This window comes from Myotis daubentonii, chromosome X (assembly GCF_963259705.1).
Source record: "Myotis daubentonii chromosome X, mMyoDau2.1, whole genome shotgun sequence".
NCBI lineage: Eukaryota > Metazoa > Chordata > Mammalia > Chiroptera > Vespertilionidae > Myotis > Myotis daubentonii.
Window position 1 is genome coordinate 97,025,671 of NC_081861.1, and position 21,032 is coordinate 97,046,702.

General features: G+C 45.4%; 1 protein-coding gene across 3 annotated transcripts in view; it reads left to right on the top strand.

The window, feature by feature from the left end:
- Nucleotides 1–534: 534 nt before the first annotated feature.
- Nucleotides 535–21,032, top strand: part of UPRT (uracil phosphoribosyltransferase homolog) — a 62,241-nt gene continuing 41,743 nt past the window's right edge. For all 3 annotated transcript variants that reach the window (XM_059679682.1, XM_059679684.1, XM_059679683.1), the window contains exon 1: nt 535–1,071. In XM_059679682.1, the coding sequence (XP_059535665.1) occupies nt 695–1,071 (377 nt within the window). In that variant the 5' untranslated portion in view covers nt 535–694. The remainder of the gene's footprint in view (nt 1,072–21,032) is intronic.

A 21,032-nucleotide genomic window follows, 5' to 3' on the forward strand; every position in this document is an offset into this window, starting at 1 on the left:
TTGTTTATCATACTTAATTCAAATTAGGCTAAAGGGAACACCCTGAATTCTACTTCTTGAATCAGGTTTTCTGAATTTCTTGGGTAGGTTCTTTCTGAGTCTTATTTTTTTAATAAACAGCTTAAACTCAATATTCCCCAAAGCAGCTTCAGGGTGGCAAAACTTTGGTCCTTTCCGTCACATAGAGAAGCTAACTGAAGATGTAGTTATTGAAGTATAAGCTCTCTGCCAAGAAACAAAGTCTGAAAACATGGGCCTTGTGTGTGTCATCATTTTATCACCCCCCCTAGTTTTTCCTAGCTCTAAAACTCACCCAAAGCTCTGCATGCAGAATCCCCAGGGACTCCCAAAAGACCCTGCAACTAAGCATCCTTAGCCTCAACTGATCTGCCTGTCTAGATGTGGAAACTCACACCACTGGAGTGACTCAAAGGGTTAACAAACAGTGTGCTGCTGCAGAGTGGCAGGGAGAGAAGCCAATAGAGTGTCTAGCAGTCTGTACATCTGGTGGGCGGGGCTGGAAAAGGGCGAGGCCAAAGGGAACCAGAGGCAGTCCAAGGGGTGAGAGGGCTAAGAGGCTATAAATTCCTAGGAGGCTGGGGCTATCAGGCGAGCACGTGAGCACGCACCCTTTCTCCACGTTCTCCTTTATCCTTAGGGGGTGGTAGCTGCGGGGACAGCCCGGGGTCGGTGTATGGCCACGGAGTTACGGAGTCCGGACTCCATGCCCTGTCACAACCAACAAGTAAACTCTGCCTCTACCCCAAGCCCCGAGGCGCTGCGACCTGGCGACCCGACCCCAGATTATGTGGGGGGAAACAGCACCTCCAAGGCCAAACCGACTCTCCTCACCAGTCACGCCCATTCTAGTGTATTGGGGGAGGGGAGCCCTCAGGCCTGCAGCAGCGCCAGCCTCAGCCAGGAGCACAACCATGGCAGTGGCAACTATGACGCATCGGCCGGCGTCTCCTTCCTAAGGGACAGCCAACTCTCCTGGAAGATTGGGGCTCAGCTTAAGCTGCTACCCATGAATGAGCAGATCCGGGAGCTGCAGACCATCATCCGGGACAAGTGAGCCAAGAACTGAAGGGGAGAGGGAGTTGGAGGGTCTATCTGGAGGTGGGCGGGAATTAGAAATAAAAGGGCTCAGGGTTAATTTTCTGGGCCTGGGGAAACTGGCTTGTGGAGATCTGGGCAGGGCTTTTTCTTTGAAGGGCTCTGGTCACTCCTACCCTCTTTTTCCTAGTCCCAGTGTTTGACCTCGCTTTGTGTTTCCCGAGGAAGGAAACCTTGTAGGTAGCCTCCTGCTTTCTTTTTATCTCTTCTGAGCGATGAAGAATCCGTTCCAGGCAGGTAAACGCGCCTATGCTATTTGTCCGGTGCCTATCTACGTGGTAAATCTATAAAACTACCTAAGGTTATACTCTACCTGCAATCACCTTAGGCTCACAATAGAAATAAAGCCATTTCAAGGAAATTCTGTTGTGCTCAACAGGCCATCTGTCCCTTTGGGATTTGCTATTACAGATACCACTTTGTCTAAGGTCTTTTAATCTTGGAGTTGAGGTTTACTTGGTCACGTGCAAGCTTGTCATCCAACTCATAAGGATTGTTTTATTGTAAACTGGAGCTCCAGTGGCGCAATCGGTTAGCGCGCGGTACTTATAAGGATTGTTTTATTGTAAACTTTTAGAATATCGACTGTTTCCTGTATAATTAATGGAGGAAAGGGGGCCTAAAGGAGCCTTTGGTGCTCTTCCTAATTTCACAAACTAAGGTAGCAAAAACTTCATGTTAAATGCTACTTTGAAATCTCAAAACTTATGTTGTAGATGGGGTTTCTCAAGGGACATATGCACCATGATGGAACTATAGCTGGCTTCTATATTGGCAGAACTTTAAATGAGTATGTACTGCATGTCTAAAAATTAACATTTTGGTGGATGCTTTGATCTTTTAAAATGACTACTGAGTCAGGACATCACTCCCTAAATCAGACTAGTAACCTTTTCTTTCTTTTCTTTTTTTTTTCTTTCTCTTTTTTTTATTTTTTTTATTGCTTAAAGTATTACAAAGGGTATTTTCCCCCTGCCCTAGACAGTCCCCTAGCCTCCCCTATCCCCCAGTGTCTTATGTCCATTGGTTATGCTTATATGCATGCATACAAGTCCTTTGGTTGATCTCTTACCCCCCTACCTCCTGCCCCCCAACCCTCCCTGGCCTTCCCGCTGCAGTTTGACAATCTGTTTGAGGCAGCTCTGCCTCTGTATCTATTATTGTTCAAAAGTTTATAATGGTCTCTATTATCCATGAATGAGTGAGATCATGTGGTATTTTTCCTTCATTGACTGGCTTATTTCACTTAGCATAATGCTCTCCAGTTCCATCCATGCCGTTGCAAATGGGAAGAGTTCCTTCCTTTTTAGAGCAGCATAGTATTCCATCGTGTAGATGTACCACAGTTTTCTAATCCATTCATCTACTGATGGGCACTTAGGCTGTTTCCAGATCTTAGCTATGGTGAATTGTGCTGCTATGAACATAGGGGTGCATATATCCTTTCTGATTGGTGTTCCTGGTTTCTTGGGATATATTCCTAGAAGTGGGATCACAGGGTCAAATGGGAGTTCCATTTTCAATTTTTTGAGGAAACTCCATACTGTCTTCCATAGTGGCTGCACCAGTCTGCATTCCCACCAGCAGTGCACAAGTGTTCCTTTTTCTCCACATCCTCTCCAGCACTTGTCGTTTGTTGATTTGTTGATGATAGCCATTCTGACAGGTGTGAGATGGTACCTCATTGTTGTTTTGATTTGCATCTCTCGGATGATTAGTGACTTTGAGCATGTTTTCATATGTCTCTTGGCTTTCTGAATGTCCTCTTTTGAAAGGTGTCTATTTAGGTCCTTTGCCCATTTTTTGATTGGATTGTTTATCTTCCTTTTGTTAAGTTGTATGAGTTCCCTATAAATTTTGGAGATTAGGCCCTTATCAGATATGACATTGGCAAATATGTTTTCCTAGTAACCTTTTCTTAATACTATAGTAATAGGCTCCTAATTTGTTTCCCTGATCCAGTTTTTTTCTTTTCCACATCCATCCACACATTACGGAGCAATCAACCTTATTAATATCCCACTTTGATTAGGTAACTGCCCAACTCAGCAGTTCTCTTTGGCTTCTGATGGCCTACCATATAGGTAGGCTTCTACTCTCATCTGAAAGTCTTTCTACTCCTCTGCATGTTCAAATCCTATCTATTCTTCTAGGTCAAACCCAGAATTAAATGTCCACCTCTGCCAAGAAGCTTTCCTTTAATCATTCTTCCTCTGCTGATCTTCCCTGACCTTTTAAATGCATAATTCACCTACTATTTTGTATATTGTTATTTGTGTATTGATCTTATCTCACCTTTTAGATTTTAAGCTCCTTGAGGACAAAAAAAAAATGTATCTTTTACATATTTAAATTCCAACAATGTCTTGTAAGTAATACTCGATTACTAAAAGTTCTTTCTAAAGCTTTTAAAAATTGTAGTTATAAAACTACACTATTTGTTTTTAATGAATCCATATTGAAAACCTGTGGTCATGTGATTTAATAGGTGAAGTAATGATCTTAAAATGTAGGATGCATAGGCTTGGTAGTTGAGATGGGGTAAACTGAAATAAAATTAACTGTAAAACAAAGAAAATAGGATGATGATTCTTGGTTCTATAGAACAAGAGTTGCTGGCCTTGAGTTTTGACTCCCTCTGCACCTGTAGATGGGCTCAGGGACTTTAGCAAACCTTCCAAAATATCTGGGAAATATTACTTGTATGTGCATTTTTAAAGGATTTTTTAAAAATAGAATATTTATTGATATATAATTCACATACCATATCATACACTGTTTAAAGTGTACAATTCAGTGACTTAGAATATTCATGGCTGTGCAGCCATCACACAATTTCATCACTCTGACAAGAAACCTCATACTCACGAGCATTCAATACCCATTTCTCCCCAACCCACCTGAATCCCTAGACTACTTTATGACTCTATTGATTTGCCTATTCTGGACATTTCATACAAGTGGAATCATACAACATGTGGTGTTTTGTGACTAGTTTTTTTTTCCTGTTTAGCATAATGTTTTCAAGGTTTATTCATGTTGTGTCAGTACGCCATTCCTTTTTTGGCTGAATGATATTCCATGTTATGGATATATAACAATTTTTTAATCCATTCATCAAGTGATGGACATTTAGGTGGTTTCCACTCTGGTTATTATGAATAACACTGCTATGAACTTTTGCACATGTGCATTTTTTATGGCAAAGGGTTCCTTAGATTTCATTAGATTTTTACATGAGAATGTAAGAGTAAAGCATTGCTGTAGAACTTGGAGAGGGCATGACATTCAGCATTCATATATGACACTATCAATACCTGATTTTACTGCATTACTTAGAAAAGCCTGGGTAGTATAGTAAACCTGGGTGTAAGGGAAACATTTTTTTTTTCTGAGTTTGGAAGGGGACATTAGTATCCATAGTGATCTTAGGCAAGATGTTTAGCATCTCTGTGCTTCAACTTTATCATTTGTAAAATGAGGATGTTGGCAGTGTTTCACGGAGTTCCTGGAAGGCTAAAAGAAGATATTTTACTGTCTGAATATTTGTTATAAAGAGTGAAGAGCTGTGCACATTTAAGGCATTTCAAGACTTCACATTTGGATTTGTGCATGGTTCTGAGTGCATCCATAAGTGCTGGTTTCTTGAGCTTCCAGGAGATAGTAAAAGAAATTAAACTGTACATACAACGCACATTGTTATTTTAAAAAACCACTGAGATTCTAGATAATTTTTATCATGCTATGATACAGTACGGAACGATGCACTATGATTTTTGATAATTGTTGCTTAGTTGCTTAGGCTGCAGACAGTGTTTTAGTTTTGTTTTCGTTAATGAAATCTGTTAACAGAGGCCTCTTTTGCTTATATCTTCAAAAATTGGCATCCCCCAACACTAGAAAGACCTGTTTCATCCCCTTTAGGGGTTTTTGTAATGTACCTGTGGTAAGAGGAACTATATTTATTTAGGTCTAGTTATTGAAGGCGCCATCACTTAATCATATTCTGTCTTCCTTGAGGCTTTATACTCTTCTCTATTTTTATGTGACATCATATGATGGTGCTGTCTGATAATAGAAGACATTGTAGTGTTGTGCCCAGATTTCAAGATTCCCAAGACCCCCAGGGAGCCAGCCAGTCCGATGCAAAAGCAAAGAGTCCTTTTAATTCAAGCCGGCTTGTGCTCCCCGTTCACCAGACTCACCGACACAACGGCAAGCCCAGTGGCCGAGAGAGCGAGGCCTGATGGGACAGGGGGTTTTATAGGGGAGTGGAGTAAGGGCAGGAGAGCGGACTGTGGGCCCCGCCGATTGGCCAGGCGCGAGTTGGTGTCTCATTACGCAGGATGTGGTCATAGTGATGGCGTGCACTTCCCTTGATTATTATTGGTTAGTCCAGAGAAATCCTGGGTGTGGCTAGCAGGGGCTTCTTCCTGGAAGAAGCACATGGCTCTGTCCAAAAATGGAGGACCCAAGGCAAGATGGAGGGCGCAGTCCCTGCCCGGGCTCCAGGGGCTAGTCCGATCGCCCAGCAGATCGACCAGTTCCAGCCCAGACAGGAAGTCCACATCCTCCGACTCGTCCCCGGGGGCACCGGTGATCGCCTCCTCCTCTGTCTCCTCGGGCTAGGGTACGTGCCCCGCTCCACCGCCGCTGCTGCCGCATGGGTCCGGTTCGGGGGGGCAGCGGGCGGGTGGGGCCCACGCTCGGCTCCCGCTGTGGGCCAGGGAGTCGATGCCCGAGGCTGCCAGCAGCACGGCCAGCCCGTGCTTCATGGGACCTGGCGGCCGGCCCACACAGGCCCCGGCCCCTCTGACCGGGCCCTGAGGGCCGCATGGACCCCCCGCCCCAGTGCGGGCAAGTGGGGAGCCGACCACAGGGGAAGGGAGGAAAGAGCCAGGTGGTGAGGCCTTCCGCTCCCAGGACCTCGCCGCTTGGCCCCACCCCTCAGCCCGCTGCCTGCAGCGCAGCCGGTCTGGACACTCGTACCCGCTCCGCTCCGGGGAGGCCAGGCCCTACGGCGGGTGCGGAGGGGTTCCAGAGCCCAGCGTCCAGACTCCTCCTCCCCCCCCCCGCACCGCCCGGTGAGGCGGGCAGCGTGCCTTTCATTAGTACTTGTTATTCCTTTTATTGTTGGTTTTTTTTTTTTTAATCTTTAGTGCCTATCTGGTGAAGGGATTGCTTTCTGAATTGACTTTGCTATGGGGAAATAGGGTTGAACCAGGAGGAATGCATGTTGTTGTAACTATATAAAGCAGGCAAGATTGAGAAAATGGGACTGATTAAAAATGTGCAATATTTGAAACATAGTATGTTGATTATATTGTGGCATTTCAAGGAAATGTTTTTTTCTCCCACTGAAAGTGCAATAATCTAAAAACATCAATGGTCAGATAATTTATTGTTATACATGGGTCACACAAGAAAAATGACTCCTTCATTTCCAGTTTCTATTATTGCAGTGGATTAAACCACCCATACTTCCCCTGCTGCCACCTTTTTGTCCTAAACCCAGCAAAATCTGAGTGTGATGCATTTTTCCCTTATTGGTCATGACTTCATATTTAAGGCAATACAGTATATTTAAAAAATCAGCTTCCCTCCCTGTTTTATGTTGTTGTTGTTTTCTTTTGTCTCCTGAAACATTCAAGTAAAGCTATTTCATGAGCAGTCAAATATTTGAATATTTTTCTATATACTTATTCAAAGGGAGGTTGCCATGGCCTCAGTTTGAAGCTTGGATGAAAATTGAACAATCTTAGCAAGTTTAGTCTGTGAACTAGCACTAAAGAAAGAGTACATTCAGTCTTGTGACTTTATTTTAGTCACCTGGAGTGGAGAAAATTAACCTTAGGCTGGATGAACATCCTGTGCAGTTCTAATGTGAGTGCATCCTAATGTGATTTGTGTAATCTGACTAGGTAATATAATATTTTTAACCAAAGCTGTGCATCTAAAGTGCTTGGGGAGTCTTTTTTTCTGTTTTTACTTCCCATTCTTAGTAGTCTTGGGTGGAACTTGAGCACCTGTAGCTTTACAGACAACTCTGGTGATTGTGCTGTGCTCAGGCTGGGCCACTGCCATTTGCATAGTGATTTGCCTGGCTTCAGATTCAAGATATAGGCTGAGCCAAAGATTCTACACACTAAACAGAACTAGCCAGAAAGCCTGGTCTGGCATCACCCTGAGACCAGAGAAATCTCAGAACTGTTCCCTTCAATTTGGACAAAACCAAAATGTCCACTACAGAACCCACCCCCCCCCCCAAAACTGTCACCTGCAAGTTGTTTAAAACATGGACATGTTTTTGGTTTCCCTGAGTATTTCATGTGAATTTTCCTACTGGCTTTTAAGCTAGGAGGGAGGAAGGTGCCTCTTTTAACTATACATACTTGTGTTATAATATTTATTGGGCATATCCTGGTAATGTCTCAGGGGCTAGTCTGGATCTCAAGGAGGCAGAAAGAAGGTCTGGCCTGTCACAGTACCTGGCACATAGGGGTATTAATATTGCAATCATTATAAAAAATACATTTCTGAATGACTGAAACCTGGGTTCTAAGGAAAACTGATAGTTTCTCTATTTTTTACCTGATTTTGAATGTTTAGATTGAACTTTGCTTTGAGGTACAAGTAAATAATTAATGGCAGTATTTTATGAGCTTTTAAGGAAGGTACTAAAGAGCTGTAGCCTTGATGACTTGCACCTGACAGTTACTAAAAGCCATATTTTTCATTTTTTTAAAAGTCAGATTAGATTGGCTCCAAGTACTTCACTAGGGGTATCTATACTAATAAAAGTGTAATATGCTAATTAGACTGGACAGCCAAACAACCTTCCAGATGTCATTCCAGACGTCCTTCCGGACAGAACCGCTGTGGCAGGGGCCAAGGCAGTGGCAGTTAGGGGTGATCAGGCAGGCAAGCGAGCAGTTAGGGGCAATCGGGCAGGCAGGTAGAGTGGTTAGGGGTGATCAGGCTGTCAGGCGAGCAGTTAGGGGAGATCAGGCAGGCAGGCCGAGGTGGTTAGGGGCAATCAGGCAGGCAGGCAGTTAGGGGCGATCAGGAAGGCTCAGATGGGTTAGGGGCGATCAGGCAGGCAGGTGAGTGGTTAGGGGCAATCAGGCAGGCAGGCGAGTGGTTAGTGGTAATTGGGCAGGCAGGCAGAGTGGTTAGAGGTGATCAGGCAGACAGGCAGAGGGGTTCGGGCGATCAGGCAGGCAGGCAGGCATGCGGTTAGGAGCCAGTGGTCTCTGATTGTAGGAGGGATGTCCGACTGCCGGTTTAGGCCTGATCCCTGCAGTCAGACATCCCCTGAGGGGTCCCAGACAGTGAGAGGGTACAGACCAGGCTGAGGGGATCCCCCCCACAATGCACAAATGTCATGCACCGGGCCTCTAGTGTTTTTATGAGAGTGAAAGAAGGAGAACTAAAGTCATTTATAAATCATCTGCATACCATGACCAACCTTGGAACTATTCATTATTTTAGTGATTGCATAGTAACAAAGTAACTATGGAGATCGAGTTTATATGTTTAGAGCTTTCACTATAAATTAACTTTAAATGAAACATTCCTTTGGTTTAAATCTGCTGAAAAAGCTTTTATGTTCTACTTCCATTTTACCTGTTGCTTAAAAAACTATAAAACACTCCTCTACTTAAAACTGCACTGTCTTTCATTATACTTGGAATAAAATCCAAACTCCTTAAAAGAAAACACACAACCTAATGAATGGGAGTGGATATTAGCTAATGACACATCTGATAAGGGGTTAACTAAAATATATAAGGAACTCATGTATCTTAACACCAAAAACTAATTTAAAAAATGGGCAGAGGACCTGAATAGACATTTTTCCAGAGAGGACATATAGATGGCCAATAAACATATGAAATTATGCTCAACATCACTAATCATCAGAGAAATGCAAATTGAAATCACCATGAGATATTAGCTCACACTTGTCAGAATGGTTATCATCAATAAATCAACAAACAGCAAGTACTGATGAGGGTGTGGAGAAAGGGAAACCCTTGTGCACAATTGGTGGGAATGCAAATGGTGCAGACACTATGGAAAACAGTGTGGAGTTTTCTTCAAAAATTGAATTACCATATGACCCAGCAATCCCCCTTCTGGGTATTTATCTGAAGAAACACAAAATGCTAATTTGAAGAGATAAGTGCATCCCTCTCTATGTTCCTTGCAGCATTATTTACAATAGCCAAGATATATATATATATATCTAAGTGTCTATCAATAGATGAATGGATAAAGAAGATGTGGTACATATCTATATCTATATCATCTATATCTATATCTATATCTATATCTATCTATATCTAATAAAATTAAAAAGTCAGTCATAAAAAAGAATGAAATCTTACCATTTACATCAACATGGATGGTCACAGAATGTATTACGCCAAGTGACATAGGTCAGACAGAGAAAAGACAAATACCATATGATTTTATTTATATGTGGTATCTAAAAAACAAAATAAATGAACAAACAAAACAGAAACAAACTCATAGATGGAGAAAAAAAATTGAAGGTTGCCAGATGAGAGGAGGGTAGGGAGGATGGTTGTAAAAGGTGAAGGGATTAAGTAGTGCAAATAAGCAGTTATAAAAATAATTGTGGGGTGTAATGTTCAGAGTAGAAAATCTACACTAATAATAAGAAACCAAGATGGCGGCATAGGTAAACACCGGAAATTGCTGCCTCCCACAACAAATTCAAAAATACAACTAAAAGACAAAACGGACATCATCCAGAACTACAGGAAGGCTGGCTGAGTGGAAATTCTGCAACTAGAAGGAAAGAGAAAAGCACACTGAGACTCAGAGGAGCTGTGGAGGTGGAGTGCAGAGATACGTAGGCACACGCGGCAAGGGCTGGTGACTGAGGACGCGGCTGTCTTTTTGAATCGGGAGGGAGTCACAAGCCCCTGACTGCTCTGAACTCCAGTTCTGGGAAGTCTCTGGGGACCCGGACTCGTGCAGGGAGAGACTGGACGGTCTGGCAGCGGGCAGAACTCGGAACCAGAGGACGGCTTTCTCTCGGAGGTGCTTTCAGCAATTACCGGAACATTGAGAAGTGGGGCCCCTTAGGGCAGTGCTGAGGATCAGACATAGCTGCTTGCTCTGCCCTGTTGATCCCCTGAGACCCTGCCCCACCCAAGCTGCAGCAGAGGCTTTTGCATATGAATGGGCTGACCCTTTGCAATCTAAAATTACCTAACAAACTGCAGGTGGGCCAGAGAGACCCAAAATTTCCAAGATAAGGCCCAAGGCCCCACAGCAGCTTGCATTACTTCACAGCTGGGCCTCATTTGGGCACCTCCAAACCCCAAACAAGAAAGGGTAATCTGCAGATTTCTTCGTAGCTCCTGCTGAGTAGCCTCAGGAAGAGGCTAAATTAGCACCTCCTTAGATCCAAGAGCCAGTGTACCCAGTGGTCAGAGTGGGATCATCCAGATTACAACTCCTCAGATCCATAAGGGACACACTCAGGGGGCAGACTCAGTGAGCACCAAAGCTCCACTGAAGCAAGTCTTGCCTCATAAGGGTGTCTTCAGCACAGAAGTTCTCCCACTGTAGACACAGCTGATTCTCACAGGCAATTGGCCTGGAGGTCAATTACTCCCAGTGATACCTACAACAATCAAGGCTTAACTACAACAAGACTGTGCACAAAGTTCACAAAGGGGTGCTCCAAGAGTGTCCACCTGAGGAAATTGGGGAGGCTGAGCCACTGGGCCCTATAGGACACACAAAGCCACTCTACCAACACAGGGAAGTATAAAAAATGTCGAGACAAAGAAACAGGACACAAATGACAGAAATGGAGGAAAGCAAACTACTGGATAATAGAGTTCAAAACCACACTCTTAAGGTTTTTCAATAATTTTCTAGAAACCGCCAATAAACTTAATGAGACCCTCAAGAACTCTAGTGAGACCCTCAAGGTTGTGATAAAGGACCAACTAGAAATTAAGCATACACTGACTGAAATAAAGGATATTATACAGACTCCCAACAGTAGACTAGAGGATCGCAAGAATCAAGTCAAAGATTTGAAATACGAAGAAGCAAAAAACACCCAACCAGAGAGGCAAAATGAGAAAAGAGTCCAAAAATACTAAGATAGTGGAAGGAGCCTCTGGGACAGCTTCAAGCGCACCAACATCCGAATTATAGGGGTGCCAGAAGCAGAGAGAGAGCAAGATATTGAAAACCTATTTGAAGAAATAATGACAGAAAACTTCCCCCACCTGGTGAAAGAAATAGACTTACAAGTCCAGGAAGCGCAGAGAACCCCAAACAAAAGGAATCCAGAGAGGACCACACCAAGACACATCATAATTAAAATGCCAAGAGCAAAAGACAGAGAATCTTAAAAGCAGCAAGAGAAAGACAGTCAGTTACCTACAAGGGAGTACCCATACTACTGTCAGGTGATTTCTCAACAGAAACTTTGCAGGCCAGAAGGGAGTGGCAAGAAATATTCAAAGTGATGAATGCCAAGAACCTACAACCAAGATTACTTTATCCAGCAAAGCTGTCATTCAGAATTGAAGGTCAGATAAAGAGCTTCACAGATAAGGAAAAGCTAAAGAAGTTCATCACTACCAAACCAGTATTATATGAAATGCTGAAAGGTATCCTTTAAGAAGAGGAAGAAGAAGAAAAAGGTAAAGCTACAAATTATGAACAACAAACACACATCTATCAACAAGTGAATCTAAAAATCAAGTGAATAAATAATCTGATGAACAGAATAAACTGGTGATTATAATAGAATCAGGGGCATAGAAAGGGAGTGGACTGACTATTCTTGGGGGAGAAAAGGGTGTGGGGGATGCTGGAAGAGACTGGACAATAATCATGCACCTATGGATGAGGACAGTGGCTGGGGGGGTTGGTGAGGGCGGAGGGGGGGTGGGAACCCGGTGAAGGGGAGCTATGGGGGGAAAAAAGAGGAACAACTGTAATAATCTGAACAATAAAGATTTAATTTAAAACAAACAAACAAAAAAGGAAAATCTACACTAATAAAAGAGAAACATGCTAATTGGTGTCACTCTGCTATGCCCACAAGCCAAACCCACCATCCAATCAGGAGCGAGTATGCAAATTAATCCAACCAAGATGGTGGTGGCCACGGAGCTGGAGTGAGCAGGAAGTTGGGTTGCCCCTGGTGATGGAGGAAGCCAAGCTTCCTGCTGCCCTGGCCAGCCCTAGCCTCCACTGAAGTCTACAAAGTTTCAATTATAGAAGATAAATAAATCCCAGATACCTGCTCTCTCTGCTCACAGAGGCGCTGATAAAAAAAAAAAAAAACACAAAAAAACAAGGAGGGGCTGGGAGCTTGGGTCGCAGGGGGGCCGTGGCCAGCCTGCAAACAGCCATCAGCCCCTCACCCAAGCTGGCCAGGCACCCCAGCAGGGACCCTGACTGTGAAGGGGGTGTGGCCAGCCTGAAAACAGCCCTCAGCCCCTCCCCCAGTCTGTCCACAACCTTATGGGGTGAGGGTCCCCACTCGGGGGCTTGGCCAGCCTTCAAACAGCCATCAACCCCTCACCCAGGCTGGCCAGTTACCCCAGTGGGGACCCCCCACCCTGAAGTGGCTGTGGCCAGCCTGAAAAACAGCCATCAGCCCCTTACCCAGGCTGGCTACACACCCGCAGTGGGGACCTTCACCCCATGGGTGTGTGATTCGCCTGCAAACCACCAGAGGCCCCTCACCTAGGCTGCCCCACGCCCAAAGGGAACCCCACCCTGATCCGGGACACCCTTCAGGGCAAACCAGCCGGCCCCCACCCATGCACCAGGCCTCTATCTATACTAATAAAAGGCTAATATGCTAAATAGACTGGGATACCTTCCAGGAGACCTTCCGGATATTCTTCTGGACAAAGCCATGGTGGCGGGGCTGAGGTAGAGGCGGTTAGAGTACAAGAGGGAAGGGCAGATGTGGGTGATCAGGCTGGTGGGGGGCAGGGCCATTGGGGATAAGCAGACCAGCAGGGGGGCCAGTTGGGGGCAAGCAGGCCATCAGTGGGGGTCAGTTGGAGGTGATCAGGACAGTGGGGGGGCAGTTTGGAGTGAGCAGGCCAGCAGGGGGGCGGTTGGGGCCGAGCAGGCCAGCAGTGGGGGACAGCTGGGGGTGAGCAGGTTGGCAGGGGAGGCAGTTAGGGGCAAGCTCACTGGCATGGGGGCAGTTGGAGGTGATCAGGCTGGCAGGGGGACCCTTGGGGGCAAGCAGGCTGGTGGCGGGGGCAGTTGGGGGCAAGCAGGCCAGCAGTGTGGGTCAGTTGGAGGTGATCAGGACAGCGAGGGGGGCAGGTTGGAGTGCGCAGGCCAGCAGGGGGGGCAGTTGGGGGCAAGCACACTGGCACGGGGGTCAGTTGGGGGTGATCAGGCTGGCGGAGGGGCATTTGGGGACAAGCAGGCCGGTGGCGGGGGGCAGTTGGGGGCGAGCAGGCCAGCAGGCAGAATGGTTAGGAGCAAGCAGGCAGGCAGGCAGGCAGGCAGGCAGGTAGGCAGGTGAGCGGTTAGGAGCCAGCAGTTCCGGATTGTGAGAGGGATTTCCGACTGCTGGTTTAGGCTCAATCCCTGTAAACCGGCAGTAGGACATCCTTCGAGAGGTCCCAGATTGGAGAGGGTGCAGGCCAGGCTGAGGAACACCCTTCCCCCGTGCACAAATTTCGTTACTGGGCCACTAGTATAGTCAATAATATTGTAATAGCTCAAGACAGTCTCTTCAATAAATGGTGTTTGGAAAATTGGACAGATACATTAAAAAAAATGACACTAGCCCACCTACTTACACCATACACAAAAAATAAACTCAAAATGGATAAAGGACTTAAATATAAGATGGGAAGCCATTAAAATCTTAGAAGAATCCATGGGCAGCAAAATATCAGACATATATCGTAGCAATATCTTTACTGATACAGTTCCTAGGGCAATGGAGACTAAGGAGAAAATTAAGAAATGGGACTACATCAAAACAAAAAGCTTCTGCACAGCAAAACAAACCATCAACAAAACAACAAGAACGCCCACTGCATGGGAGAACATATTTGCCAATGTTAACTTTGATAAGGGTTTGATCTCCAAAATTTATAGGCAACTCATACAACTTAACTAAAAGAAGATAAACAATCCAATAAAAAAATGGGCAAAAGACATAAATAGACCCTTTACGAAAGAGGACATACAGAAGGCCAAGAGACATATGAAAACATGCTCAAAGTCACTAATCATCCGAGAGATGCAAATCAAAACAACAATGAGGTACCATCTCACACATGTCAGAATGGCTATCATCAACAAATCAACAAACAAGTGCTGGAGAGGATGTGGAGAAAAAGGAACCCTTGTGCACTGCTGGTGGGAATGCAGACTGGTGCAGCCCCTGTGGAAAACAGTATGGAGTTTTCTCAAAATATTAAAAATGGAACTCCCATTTGACACAGTAATCCACTTCTAGAAATACTAGTACTATTATATCCCAAGAAATCAGAAACACCAATGAGAAAGGATATATGCACCCCTATGTTCATAAGAGCACCACTTACAATAGCTAAGATCTGAAAACAGCCTAAGTGCCCATCAGCAGATGAGTGAATTAAAAAGTTGTAGTACATCTACACTATGGAATACTACGCTGCTGTAAAAAAGAAGGAACTCTTACCATTTGCAACAGCATGGATGGACCTGGAGAGCATTATGCCAAGCAAAATAAACCAGTCAGAGAAAGATAAATATCACATGATCTCACTCATTTGTGGAATACAATGAACAACATAAATTTATGAACTAAAATAGATTCAGAGACATAGAAGCATTGAACAGACCATCCAACCTCAGAGGGAAGGGGGGCAGGGTGAGAGATCAACCAAAGGACTTGTATGAATGCTTATAAGTATAACTCATGGACACATTAGGGGGGTAAGGGCATGTGCTGGGGGGTGGGAACAACCAGGGAGAGGTGAATGGGGAAAAAGGAAACATATGTACTACTTTAAATAGTAAAGAATTAAATAATAATAAAATATAATCCTATATAATAAAGAGGTAATATGCAAATTAACCCTCACGCCCTCTCAAGATGGCTGCCTACGACTAGGCCAGCAGTGGGGTTAGTGAGGGATGACCAAATGACTGAACAAGCAGGCTGCATGGGGCGACCAGGCCAGCAGGGGTGTTGCAGTTTGTGGCAACTAGGCAGGCGGGGGGGGGGCAGTTGGGGATGATTAGGCTGGCTGGGGTGGCAGTTAGGGGTGACCAGGCCAGCAGATGGTGGCTGTTGTGGGCGACCAGGCTGGCAAGGGGGCAGTAAGGGGTGACCATGCTGTCGAGGGGGGCAGTTAGGGGTGACCAGCTGCCAGGGGACAGTTAGGAGCAACCAGGCTGGTAGGGGGTCAATTAAGGGCTATCAGGTCGGCATGCAGAGGCAGTGAGGGGCAATCAGGCCAGCAGGTGAGGGTAGTTAGGGGCAATCAGGCAGGCAGACAGGTGGGTGATTAGGAGCCAGTGGTCCAGGATTGTGAGAGAGATGCCCAACTGCTGATTTAGGCCCGATCTCTGGCAGTTGGAAATCCCCCAAGGGGTCCCGGATTGGAGAGGGTGCAGGCTGGGCTGAGGGGACCCACCCCCTGTGCACAAATTTCGTGCACCAGGCCTCTAGTCTATCTATATAAAAGCCCAGCAACTGTTATGGTGGGACCACCAGAACTGCTGTTATGGTGGCAGACACTCAATGCAGTAGCTACCCCCTGGTGGTCAGTGCACTCCCACAGAGGGAGCGCTGCTCAGCCAGAAGCCGGGCTCACAGCTCGTAAGTGCAGCTGCAGGGCGGGAGTCTCTCCAGCCTCTGCATCAGCGCTAAGGAGCGCTGAGCCAAGCAGTAAGGAGTGAGCAGGCAAGTGGTAAGGAGCAAGCAGGCGGGCCGTTAGGAGCGAGGGGTCCTGGATTCGAGAGGGATGTCCAACTGCCAGTTTAGGACATCTCCCATGGGGTTCTGGATTGCAGGAGGGAGCAGGCCGGACTAAGGGAACCCTCATACCCCCGTTCCTGAATTTTATGCATTGGGCCTCTAATATTATAATAACTATATATGGAGTCAGATGGGTACTAGACATATTGGGGTGATCACTTTATAAGTTATATAAATACCTAATCACTATATTGTACACCAGACACAAATATAATATTGTATGTCAACTGTAATTGAAAAACAAAAGAAAATTCTATATATTTTTAAATTTATCTTTATTGTTTAAGGTATTACAGATGTCCCCATTTTTCCCCATTGACCCCTTCCAACCTACAGCCCCTTTGCCTGTATTCATGGTTTATGCATATACACATATATGTTCCTTGGTTATTTTCTTCCCACCCATCGGTCCCTCTAAGATTTGTCAGTCTGTTCCATGCTTCTATGTCTCTGAATCTATTTTGTTCATCAAGTTATTTTGTCCATTAGATTCCACATATGAGTGAGATCATGTGATTCTTGTCTTACTCTGACTAGCTTATTTTGCTTAGCATAATACTTTACAGGTCCTTCCATGCTGTCTCTAAGGGTAGGAGATCTTTCGTTTTTACAGCTGCGTAGTATTCCATTATATAAATGTACCACAGTTTCTTATTCACTCATCTATTGATGGGCACTTGGGCTGTTTCCAAATCTTAGCTATTGTAAATTGTGCTGCTATGAAGATAGGGCTGCATATATTCTTTCTGATTGGTGTTTTGGGTTTCTTAGGATATATTCCTAGAAGTGGGATCACTGGGTGAAACAGACATTCCATTTTTAATTATATGGTGAAAACCCAGTTTTTGTACCAGTCTGCATCCCACTAGCAGCGTACTAGGGTTCCCTTTTTTCCACATCTTCCCCAGCCCTTGTTGTTTGTTGACTTGTTGATGGTAGTTGTTCTGGAAGGTGTGAGGTGATCCCTCATTGTAGTTTTAATTTGCATTTTTTGGATGATTAGTGACTTTGAGCATTTTTCATATATCTCTTGGCCATCTCTAAGTCCTCTAGAAAAGTGTCTATTTAGGTCCTTTCCCCATTTTTTAATTGGGTTGTTTGTCTTCCTCTTGTTAAGTTGTATGAGTTCTTTATACATTTTGGAAATTAACCACTTATCAAATATATCATTGTCAAATATGTTATCCCATAGAATGGGCTACTTTTCCATTTTGTTGATGGTTTACTTTGCTGTTCAGAACCTTTTTATTTTGATGCAGTCCCATTTGTTTATTTTTCCTTCCTTTTCCTTGCCCTAGATCAGTGGTTCTCAACCTTCTGGCCCTTTAAATACAGTTCCTCATGTTGTGACCCAACCATAAAATTATTTTCATTGCTACTTCATAACTGTAATGTTGCTACTGTTATGAATCATAATGTAAATATCTGATATGCAGGATGGTCTTAGGTGACCCCTGTGAAAGGGTTGTTCGACCGCCAATGGGGTTGCGACCCACAGGTTGAGAGCCGCTGCCCTAGATAATGTATTAGCAAACATATTGCTACAAGAGATTTCTGAGATTTTGCTGCCTGTGGCTTCTTCTAGGGTTTTTATGGTTTCACATCTTATGTTTAAGTCTTTTATCTTTTATCCATTTTTAGTGTAATATTGTGTATGGTGTAAGTTGGTGGTCTAGTTTCATTTTTTACATGTACCTGTCCAGGTTTCCCAACACCATTTATTGAAGAGACTGTCTTTACTGCATTGTATGCTTTTGCCTCCTTTGTCAAATATTAATTGAGCGTAATGTCTTGGGTTGATTTATGGGTTCTCTGGTCTGTTCCATTGATCTATATGGTTGTTCTTGTGCCAGTATCAGGCTGTTTTGGTTACAGTGGGTTTATAGTATTGTTCAATATCCATACTGTGATCCCTCCTACTTTGTTCTTCTTTCTCAAGATTGTTGCGACTATTTGGGGTCATTTTTGGTCCCATATAAATTTTTGGAGTATTTGTTCTAGATTTGTGCAATATACCGTTGGTATTTTAATAGGAATTGCATTGAATTGTAGATTGCTTTGTGTAGTATGGACATTTTGATTATGTTAATTCTTCTAATCCATTAACAAGGTATATTCTTCCATTTGTTTGTATCTTCTTCTATTTTTTCAGTGTCCTGTAGTTTTCTAAATTACCTCTGTGGTTAAGTTTATTCAAAGATATCTTTGGTTGTTGTTGTTGCAATGGTAAATGTGGTTGCTTTTAGTTTCTCTTTCTGAGAGTTTGTTGTTTGTGTATAGAAATACTTATCTTTCTCTGACTGGCTTATTTCAGTTAACACTTTGCTCTCCAGGTCCATCCATGCTGTTGCAAATGGTAAGAGTTCCTTCTTTTTTACTGCCATGTAATACTCCATTGTGTAGATGTACTACAGCTTTTTTTTATCCATTCATCTGCTGATGGACGCTTGGCATGTTTCCAAATAGAAACATTTTAAAATTCAGATCAGGTTATGTTACTGTCCTACTTCAAAACCTCTAACATCTTCAAACTCCCAATTATATCCAGGATGAAATCCAAACTTTTTTCTGTGGCCTCTATGGACCTACAGTTCTAGCCCTTACACATCCTCTCACCCGTTATTTCCTGTACACACTCTATTTTGGCCATGTTGGCTTTCTTGCTACTTCTAAAACATACCAAGAACCTTCTGGCCTTGGGATCTTTGCACCAGTTGTACCTATTTATGGCCTGACATCATTTATATATATATATACTAGAGACCCGGTGCATGAAATTTGTGCATGGGGTGTGTGTGTGTGTCCCTCAGCCCAGCCTGCACCCTCTCTAATCTGGGAACCCTCGAGGGATCTCCGACTGCCTGGTGGGATCGGGCCTAAACGGGCAGTCAGACATCCCTCTCACAATCCAGGACTGCTGGCTCCCAACCACTCGCCTGCCTGATTGCCCCTAACTGCTTCTGCCTGCCAGCCTAATCACCCCCTAACCACTCCCCTGCAGGCCTGCTCACCCTTAACTGTCCTCCCCTGCAGGCCTGGTCACCCCCAACTGCCTGCCCCTACCAGCCTGGTCCCCCTAACTGCCCTCCCTCCCCTGCTGGCCCGGTCACCCCTAACTATCCTCCCCTGCAGTCCCGGTCACCCCCAACTGCCCTCCCCTGCAGGCCTGGTCCCCCCAACTGACCTTCCCTGCAGGCCTGGTTCCCCCTACTGCCCTCCCCTGCAGGCCTAGTCACCCCTAACTGCCCTCCCTTTCAGGCCTGGTCCCTCCCAATTGCTCTCCCCTGCTGGCCTGGTTGCCCCCAACTGCCCTCCCCTGCTGGCCATCTTGTGGCAGCCATCTTGTGTGTTGGAGTGATGATCAATTTGCATATTACCTCTTTATTATATAGGATAAGTTGTTGGCCTCCCGTACGAGATGGGAAACTTCATGAGGCAAGGGATTATACATGTACCTTATTCCTTCATCGCAGATGCCCAGAACAGTGCCTGGCACATAGTAGGTTCATTAAATATTTGCTGAATGAATGAACGAACCTGAATTCTCTTCCTCCTGCTTGCCCCTGCCTTCCACCTGGTGAGCTCTAGCTTGCTTTTTCCCTGCTTCGTTTTTTCCCAGCTCATACAGTTCTTTGGTATGTGGTCTGGGCATCTAGCTGTATTTTTTTTTATGATAAATAAAATTTTTATTGTTGATAGTATTACAAGTATTCCCCCTACCCACCCCCATTTACTCTCCTCTCAGCCCCTACCTATCCTGCCATGTCTACACTATCCTATTGCCCATGTCAATGACCTGTGCCTATCTACACTAATAAAAGACAAACATGCAAATTGACCGTACCTTTGCTACAACTTTAGCCATGCCCACCAGCCAATCAGAGTGACTATATGCAAATTAACCCAACCAAGATGGTGGCTGGCAGCCACAGAGCTGGAGCAAGCAGGAGGCTTGGTTGCCCCAATGATGGAGGAAGCCAAGCTTCCCGCTTGCTGTGTTGGGCTCTGAGTTTCACTCAAAGCAACAAAGTTTCAATTATAGAAGGTAAATAAACCCCCAGATACCTGCTTTAAGCTGGCCGTGGCCACAGAGCTGGAGTGAGCAGGAGCCCTCCCTCCCGCCCTTCCTGGCTGGCTCTGAGCTCCTCTCAAGGCTACAAAGTTTCAATTATAGAAGGTAAATAAATCCCAGAGTAAAAAAAAAAGAAAAAAAGGAGAGGCTGGGAGCTTCCATCGCCAGGGGGTGTGACCAGCCTGCAAACAGCCATCAGCCCCTCACCCTGGCTGGCCAGGTACCCCAGTGGGGACCCCACCCTGAAGGGGGTGTGACCAGCTGCACGCAGCCATCAGCCGCACACCCAGGCTGGCCAGGCACCCCAGCAGGACCCCCACCCTGTTCCGGGACACCCTTCAGGGCAAACCAGTCAGCCCCCACCCATGCACCAGGCCTCTATCCTATATAATAAAAGGGTAATATGCAAACTGACCCTAACAGCTGAACAACTGGGAATGACTAGTCACTATGACACACACTGACCACCAGGGGGCAGAAGCTCAATGCAGGAGCTGTCCCCTGGTGGTCACTGCGCTCCCACAGGGGGAGCTTTGCTCAGCCACAAGCCAGGCTGATGGCTGCCAGTACCGCGGTGGTGGTGGGAGCCTCTCCTGCCTCCTCAGCAGTGCTAAGGATGTCCGACTGCAGCTTAGGCCTCCTCCCCACTGGCAAGTGGACATCCCCCGAGGGCTGCCAGGCTGCCTGAGGGATGTCTGACTGCCAGCTTGGGCCCAATCCCCCAGGGAGCAGGCCTAAGCCAGCAGATGGACATCCTCCGAAGGATCCCAGACTGCAAGAGGGCATAGGCCGGGCTGAGGGACCCCCCCCCCCCCCGAGTGCACAAAT